The sequence below is a fragment of the Brachyistius frenatus genome, unplaced genomic scaffold (genome assembly GCF_029030835.1).
Source record: "Brachyistius frenatus isolate BFR_SWC_R1_liver_20210118 unplaced genomic scaffold, ASM2903083v1 Contig_14, whole genome shotgun sequence".
NCBI lineage: Eukaryota > Metazoa > Chordata > Actinopteri > Embiotocidae > Brachyistius > Brachyistius frenatus.
This window is the reverse complement of record NW_027210613.1, coordinates 3,778,764-3,787,920: the sequence shown is the minus strand read 5'-3', so window position 1 is coordinate 3,787,920 and position 9,157 is coordinate 3,778,764. Positions and strand designations below refer to the sequence as shown.

General features: G+C 40.9%; 1 protein-coding gene across 1 annotated transcript; it reads right to left on the bottom strand.

Annotated features, from left to right (window-relative positions):
- Nucleotides 1–1,172: 1,172 nt before the first annotated feature.
- On the bottom strand, nt 1,173–7,014 carry irx2a (iroquois homeobox 2a). The gene is made up of 3 exons (XM_069693192.1): nt 6,439–7,014; nt 4,721–5,126; nt 1,173–4,006 (listed from the first exon to the last, which is right to left on the bottom strand). Exons 1-3 carry the CDS (start codon nt 6,676–6,678, stop codon nt 3,129–3,131), a joined length of 1,524 nt encoding a protein of 507 aa, XP_069549293.1. The 5' UTR covers nt 6,679–7,014; the 3' UTR covers nt 1,173–3,128.
- Between the last annotated feature and the right edge of the window lie 2,143 nt (nt 7,015–9,157).

The window sequence follows — 9,157 nt, the reverse complement described above, 5'->3', positions numbered from 1 at the left end:
TACAAAGTACACCATGAATTTATGTCACAAAGACTTATGTCAGCCTAGAAGGTGGGTTAGCTGAATTTAGGTGGGTTTACCCTCCACTGCTTCCCTGGTGGCAGCTAAATATTACGTCCTTGGGATGGGGGTGGGGTGGCGGTCCCATGACACTTGGACAACACTCCAGCTCAAATTCAACTGGAAAATGAAAGATTAGCTTTTAGTCTGGCTGGGAGCAATGAGGGAGGCCTCCTCTTGGAGGATGGCAATATTATATATTTGATCCCGAGTATTTCACACTGCGCCACAGCTGACAGTGAAAAAAATATTGGAATTCATAACAAATCATAGAATAGGATAAAAATTAAAAAGTCTAATGAATGTACGAATGAAATGTGTACAAATGTGTATAATAATTATAACAACAACAATAATAATAAACAATCATTTTTCGTATTGTTATTAATCATTAATATTGTTGTGTTCACTATTATTAATGTTGTTGTCATTGAAATTTGTATTTTTATTATTATTATTTTATTACCATTATTATGTGTGATGTTAGCATTATTATTTCTTTTATTATTATTCATTTCTGCACTTTTGCTTTTTTTCAAAATTGTTTAATTAGCTGTGTCCTATAACCAAGCCATGATGAAAAGCAGAGGAAAGCCTGTCCGATTAGGGCCCATCACACAGCCCATTGGAGCTGGCAGATGCTTAGATAGACTTTTATGGATTGCTCAATGCCGTGCCGTAATGAAGCAGGCAGGGCTGACCCATCCTGAACCAGGCTAAAAAGCTCCAGGGACGGCCCCGCTGGGAGCTCATAATGCCCGATGCGTCCCACGGCTGCATTAATCACACTGAAAAATAAATGTGTGGAGGGGCGAGGGGAGCGAGGGAAAGGGGAGAAAAATGAAATAAGTATGTCGTTTATCCCCATCAAGGTCGTGAATATGTGACCGAGGGAGATTCCCTGACCAGAATGAGGCCCTAAAAGAAAATGACTGTCCATTTAGAAAGAATGGATTGTGCAATCTGTGAAAACTCATAATGTTTATGAAAAGTGAGATTCATCAAGCATTCCCCATCTGCGCTTGACTGACAAAATAAAAGAACAATGAACAGAGAGAATAAAAATGCCTTAAATACAAAAGTGTTATGAATAAAATAATGACTCCCCAAGATTTATGTAATAGTTGGGAAAACAGTTTAATATTTTCTCATTTCAATAATGGATATAATAACCCGCCAGTATATCTGTACCAGCGCATTTTATTTTATTTACATTCAAAGATATAAATTAGTAAAAGTACTCCTGATAACAAGATTGTGTAGCTTTTTCCCAAATGTGTTTCAAATAAAAACCGTCCATAATATATATATTTACAAAACAAACAGACGATGTCAGTTTCCCATTTTTGCAATACAACTTGCATAAATTATAGGCATCGTTTCGCCATCCTTTAAAAAAATAAATATCAAATGTAGGCTATTCCGCTTTGAAGTCCTCGAGTTCACAACAGTTCAGTTCAGTCCATTTTGCGTCCCAAGACACCTTCTTTCCCAAATACGATTTCAGGCCAAATTATGTTTTCCACACGTAAATATATACTGAAATAATATACCGTGGCAAATAAGCAAACTAGAGGAACCTGAGAAATAACATGTAAATCACATATAATGGGAGATCTGTTTCAAACCAGGACATGAAATAATTATCCACAATGCATCAAACTAAACAGCAGAAATTGTTGGAGAATAATCTGACAAACGTGTGCTGTGCAGAACGTCTCAGTCTGTGTGGGGCTGAGGAAGCGGTAGCAGCTTTCATTCCGACTATACGGTGGCACTAGATCCGGTTTGGAGTAAGGGTTAGGGGGGTTAAAACGTGAGGCTAAAAGGTGGTGTCCTTTCTCGTTTTATAGTCAAAGCAATTGTGACACCTGCCTGCAGACCATGGAAATAAAAATCCCACATGGTCAAATGATAAATTCCCCCCACAGCCCCGGAAAACACAAAGGTTGTCAGGCTGGCTTGAAATAAAAACAGCTCTATAGGCTACTGCAAGTGCTTATTAAAATCCCCACTGCCTAACTGCTGCTAAAAACATCTTTAGGCCATCCAGCGGCGTGTGGGGAAAGCTTTAAATGTGCGAGAGGAAAGTAACCACCACAACCACCTAAGTGACATTTGAAGATGTGAAGTTGCACGATGACTGCACAGAGCAAACTAATTTGTTTGCTTTTGGCTGACCCTGTGTAATTATAATTATCCTAAGCTGAAAGATAAGGTCTGGGGCCCACTGAGCGCACACACACACACACACACTCCCACACACACAGAGGAAACATTAAAAATAGGATTCCTGCTCAAAGCTATGGCAACATTTCTCTGCTTATTGGATTCACAGGCTGCCACTGTGTGTGTGTGTGTGTGTGTGTGTGTGTGTGTGTGTGTCTTTGCGTGCCTGTGCGTGTGGTGAGGCTGATTAGAGGCCTGTCTTATTTTGATGTCTATCTGTCGATGTACTCTTGTACATTTGTTTACAATTGGCTTGTCATATTATATCCTGGTTTCTAAGGCAAGTGTGTTGCGAATGAAAATCTCATGGCCTGATTCTTAATGATCCTATGAGATTCAGAGGGACCAAAATATGCATATAGTTAAATTAAAATGTGCAACAATTATAGATCGATTTTTCAAATAAATGACTGCACTGAAAACGAATTATAGGCCATAGTACGCGTTCATTTGCTTCGACGGCACTTTAAAAAGTCTATTTTGTTAATTAATTTAGTCTCATATTCAGTCCTAAAATCGTATTTCTCTTAAAACAAGTGAAATTATGCCAATTGTGTCCGAGAGTGACACTTGTTTCTAATGCAAGATCGCTGGAATAAAGGCTTGGTTTCCTTGAAATGAGGGAGAAACAGCGAGATCATTTCACTGTGTCACAATGACACATGGAAGTGACAAAGAAAACCAGTTGATTTGCATTGGAAACAAGTGAACTCATTTTACTTTCACCGTGGCTCAATTTCCCTCCGGTGCTTAAGTAAAATAGGATTCCAAGACTCAACATTAGATCAAATAACTTTTCATAAATTATCATTTTGTTAAAAGTGTTCCACGTCACGTTATTACGTACCTTTCTTCGCTTCTAAATTTGCGGGTCTGAAATGCTGTTGTTGCTGTTGCTGCTCGACAACAACAATCTGGTTTGGGTTATTTTTAACGAGGGGAGAGTCTGGCCTGTGTTTGTGGTTTGTACTGGCCTCCAGAGCCTGGTGAGAGGAGCTGAGACCCTCGTTTGCAGCAGCGGCGGCGGCGGCGGCGGCAGCAGCCAGACTCACTCCAGATGAATTAGTATACCGCAGGATCCCTTGACCCTGCAGGGGGCTGAAGTTGCCATAGTTTGTGTAATTGCTATAAAAGGGAGAAGTGTAATAAATAGGTCTTCCAAGGATGGAGGGGGTCGGGTAGAGGGAGGGGGAACTGGCAGCCGGGGAGGTTGTGGAAGGCGTTGGGGGAGTGAGGAGTCCACTGCTGGAGGAGGGGCAATTTGATTGCCCAGACTGCCCCAGTTGCTGCTTTTGGTCCGAGGTAGCAATCTCCGCCAGTGACCACAATTTGGGCTTTACAGTAGGGTTCTGAGGCGCGCCCGAAGAAGGCCTGCTGTCAAGGCATGAAGACGATTTATTGGTGTTTATATTGTTGCTGTTGACGAGGCTCCGTGCCAAATCCTCGCGTTGGTTGTGGAGGTGGTGGAGATGTTGAATGTGGTGGTGGTGGTGATGGTGATGACTGAGGACAGGAGCTTCTACTCCCGTTAGAGGCGACGATGTGACGGGTTTGGGTGAAAGCTGAACCTGCTGCTCGCGGTTCTGGCCCTCGCCGTCCTCATCACATTTGTCGCCGGTCTGTTCAGAGACCAGCTCGCCCACACAACTGACCTTCTCCCCGTCAGACTCTGCCGAGCAGGAGTGATCCGTCAGGGTGTCTACATGCAAGCTGATACCTAAGAGGAGGAAAATGAAAAAAGAAAGTTAAATAGTGACAAATACAGAAATATATATGAAAGAAAGAAAGAAAGAAAGAAAGAAAGAAAGAAAGAAAAAAAGTAAATCATACGAAACTCATAAAGCATATTCAAAACAATCAGTGAAGATTTAAACTCAGCCAGACTTGAACAAGTAAATTATTCATTATTTATATCAGTGTAAAATGTAAGCTGCAATTAAAAGTCTATTTTTATACAATTACAATTATGCTTTCCCTTTTATATTATCATACAAAAACGTCATCATGGGAATAACATTAACAGTCTAATTTTATTGAGGCCACTCATGGTGAGTGCTGTTATGTGTCTGCTTAGCCAGTGACCTGCCATTAATCATGGTAAAGAAAATAAAATGGTCCTCCTAGCAGGTCATTTAGTGGAGCGTTGAGTCTTCCAACCTCGTTTTCATTAAACATTTATATCGATCAACGTGGTGAGGCGTCCATGAAAAGAACATGAAGTCAGCTGCCTTGCATAAAAACAAAAAAATATATATTTAAAACAGATTATCTGTTTTGGAAATTTGTTTTAGAATGTAATGATCTTGGGTTTGTGTACAGAAAATAGTATTGCATTAAATAGCTGCAGTAAATAAAAGACGCGCCCAACCCTGCCTATCCTCCCCAGAATTGTTAAATTGATCAGTGGCTCCGTCGTCAGATTATAACCCACCTTCATCGTCGGCTGAAGCCTCGCTGTTATCCATGATTTTTTCAGAGCGCTCCACGTCTTTCCTCTCTCCGTCCCCGTCTTCCTCGTCCTCGTCTTCGCTCTTATTCCTGGGTGCCCAGGTCATCTTGTTCTCCTTCTTGAGCCTCCTCCTGGCGTTGGCGAACCATGTGGAGACCTGCGTCAGGGTCATCTTGGTGATAATGGCCAGCATGATCTTCTCTCCTTTCGTCGGGTACGGGTTCTTCCTGTGCTCCTGCAGCCAGGCCTTCAAGGTGGCCGTGGCGTCCCTGGTGGCATTTTTGCGGTAAGCCGGGTCGTTGAGTTGGTAGGGGTACCCTGGGCTCCCATATGGGTGGTAACTTAATGCCCCGGCCATGCCCGTCGTGTGCGCGTCATATGGAGAGGACTGGAGAAAAGTTAAAAAAAAAAAAAAAGTCAAAAGTCTGTCAAAAGTGTGTTTTCTGCTCCTGCAGGAATGAGCGTGCGTTTTTACAAAAGTTACATTAATGTGGATTGGAAAATGCGACTAATTAAAAAACAACATTCTAAAGTTTAAATGTTTAAAAAAAAAAAATTATTAAATCACATGAATATACAATTCCAACTAGTCCAAACAAGTGAAACAACGTGTTTTATTCAACAGCGTTTAATCATTTGCTTTTGGAAACGTGTCGGAACAAGTGAAAAATGACTGGACGCTTCTATAAATGCATTTTTTTTTAAATCATAGAACGTGTGATTTAATTACCCTGGGCACGATTAAGGACATGCAGTGCATTTTACAAAAACAAAACAAAAAAAATAAGCACACAATTAATATTTATAATTCCTTTGATCATTTGTCAAGTAAAAAAAAAAAAATGTGAGCAGGGACGGTAAACACACCGTGCGTAAAAACAGGCCGCAGAAAGCCACGAGATAATGGTTAACTAATGGTTAAGATCATTATCGGATTAACTAATAACAGGCTTTCTGTTAATATAGCAGTTAAGACAACATTAAGGGAATTCAAATTTTCTGTAATCACCTATTAACTTCCTCATTTTCTTTCAGTGGCGGCTTTTTGTTTTGTTGTGGCAGTTCCAATGTGTTAACATATCTTCTCTTTGCAGCATTACAAATCCCATTAGCAAATCACTTGATATGCACCTTTCCTAAAACGCTTGAAGTGCCCTGTGACATTAACATTGCGAGTCATGCTTTTCATGTTAAAATTCAGTTTATTCAACTGAGAATGAAGTCTACGACTTCATCCCCTGATGATATTAATGACGGCCGAAGAAGAAAGAGTTATGGCTTGTGTTCTATTCATTTTCTGTGATCCATAAATTCGCTGATTAGAAGCTAAATGTTCCAAAAGAAACCTTAGGTATTCAGCTTTACACAATTAGCTGCTCAGCGAGTGTTAAGCGTTGGTCAAGCCATTACAATTTGCAGCTCGTGCTTAAAAATCCCATTTAAGCCAAGGGGGTCAAGGAATTTTACAGTAAGCACCCTTCGAGGAGGCCAATAGATGTAAATATGCAGCACTCAATGGAAATGTTCCGCAAGCATTCACTAATTATTGAATCATAAAACATTTTAAACCAGTTTAATCGCGCCGCATGTCTATAAAACACAGCTGAACGTTTTGCGCTCTTGCTTAACATATTTCACACCGCCGATATTCACCTGCTTTAAACCTTATCATACAGACAGAAATATATGAGATATTTTACCATGTAAGATGGGAATCCCGTAGTTGGATCCGTGGAGTATGACAGTGGACTGGAGAAACCTGCTCCGGCCGAGGCAGTGAAAGCAGCCGACCCAGGGTAAGGGCTGAAGGCTGAGCCAGAGGAAGACCTGGCCAAGTCTTCATTCCGCGGGGCAGCCAGAGCCGAGGCCCCATAAGCCGGACACGAATAAAGAGCCAGAGAGCCCGGGGGCTGGTAGAGGTAACCCTGAGGATAGGACATTGGTGTGCGCGCGATAGTTCGCCGATTCCAAAAAGGGATGGAAAAAAAACGCACAGGGCGTTGGACAACAACGGCCAAAATAATAAACAATCAACTCAATAATCAGCCGTGCAAACAGTCATCAGACAGTGAAAACAAAAAAAAAAAGCCTCCCTCCACAGCCCCCTTACTGGGAAAAAAAAAAACCCCGAAAGATCTGTTAAAGTGCCCACATAGAGGCAATGTGGCATGCGTCTTGATCCCCTAGCGTCCGATCTTTTTAGTACGCAGCACTATGAAGTGAGGAGTTAGGAGGGAAGGAGCCAGTGGAGTTTTAGACACACAGAGCATTGGGGGAAACTGGAGCTGTCACTCTGGCTCATCTGAATATCCCATCTCCGCCCCCTTTCTGCCCGATAGAAACGGAGCCTCGGAACAAAACCATGACTCCACACTGCAAAAAAGTAGGATCTATCCATCTTAAAAAGAGACGTTTGGTTCTAAGACGGTTATTATAATATTGTTTTCAACAATGCAATGCAATATTGATGCTATTGTTGCAAACGCAAATGAATGGGTAACAATCTGCATCTGCCTTATTTCTCCCATTTGTTTCTGGGAAAGGTACCGTCACAATTTAAAATTTAGTCGATTTAAATAAATATTTTCAGTTCCAAAATGTTCACTTTTGGTTAGAATCCCGGTTGTACAAGAACTGACTTGTTAAGCTCGTTTTTTGTTGTTGTTGTTGTTGTTGTTGTTGTTTTTTGGCAGCACATGAAAAAAAAAACAAAAAAAAAACACTCGCGTTAAAAGGAAGAGAAGAAAGCTGCAGACAAATTTGTTCACTTGTTTTAGGCAATCATTTTTGTTCCGTCGGGTTATTGTCATTTTCTGTGTTTTAAGACCAGGTTGAATGTGGCAAACAGCGTCTATCTGATCAAAACTTACTCATAATAACTGCGAGAGAATAAGTGAGCCCGAGAAGGAGAGAGAGAGAGAGAGAGAGAGAGAGAGAGAGAGATAAAATGGCCAGTGCTCTCCACTTGCAGCTATCACACGCCGACACATCCATGGATATGTGGGCACCGATAAGTGTGCGCGCGCCTCAGGCAGTGCGCGCTCTGGCCTGCGGGAGGCGTACCCTGCCCCTTAAGTTCCGCCACTTAGCGCATCTCAAATACGCTCATCCTTTATTATTACAATTTCATTCATCACCGGTAATAAAGCTGTTGGTGGTGGGTAATTGTCACTTTATGAGGGCCAGCCTTTCCTCTGTACAGACACGAAGCTGACCACTGACACTATTTGAGTGTGTGACGGTGTGAGCACACTGGTGAGCTTGACAGTTTTTGATCACACGCACTGTGTGTTTGGGCAGTCACCTGTCTGCTGCTGTTGTGTATCTTTGTCTGCGCTTTGGACGCGTCTGCATGCGAAACTGGGCAAAGCCTCGTCCTTTATTATTGTGATTACAGGCATTATGACCTCTGTTGGAGAACAGAGATACAACACAGCATGGGGGGAAAACCCTGAAACTGTGACACCTTTTTGGAACGGGCAGTCAATGTGGCAGGAGGGAGTGTGGTCGAGCAGTGTCCCTCAACAGTATTCATACAAATGAATGTATTCATCCATCAGGTGCTTGTTCCTCCGCAGCACTGTGGTCTTGCAGTGTTGTAAACAGCACCAGCACAATTATATATATAAAAAAAAAAAAGTATTACATCAAATGCAGTGTAATCAGAACCACATTGGCAGGAATTGCAGTATTTTATGAAACGATACTCATGAACCTGTAATGTATGGGCAATAAAATAAAACATAGGCCTACATTTAAAGTTTTTGACATTTTAAAGCTAATTTGTTAATAAATCCATCAATGGCACATAATATTGCCCAAAAAGTAACTGTATACAATACTTTGAAAATCCTGCATATTCTGTTATTTATTTTCATTATGTGTGACTGTGTTTCAGATACATAAGCCAGCTAAACAAGCACACCAGACATAGTACATTATTATGATATGATGCGTTGGTTACTGGTAGTTATATCAAAATAAATTAACTTGTTCTACAATATTTTACAGCAGATAATTACAGTGGATTGTTATGCTTGAAGCTTAACACTTTTAAATGGAAGATATGATATTGGCCTAAAATATTCTGGGACTGGATAGTGTGCTTCACATAAATTAAGTGCAAAATTAATATAATAATCTCATAAACATTTAAGACATTAGTCACAAATAACCGTATATCTCCACGAGTATACGATAACATTTTTACAAAGTTTTACATCTTTTTGGAGATGCTGATTGTTTTCTCAATTATTTGAACTGTCTATCAGCTTTTCAGAGAATGATTCTTATATATTGTCTTTAAAGTAACATGTAGACGGTTTCTCTGCTTCAGGCAGGACTAATCAATCCCAGAGGAGTAAATGAGTACTCTCAAAATAGATTGGGTCAAGATATGGCTGACTGGGAGTACTGTTT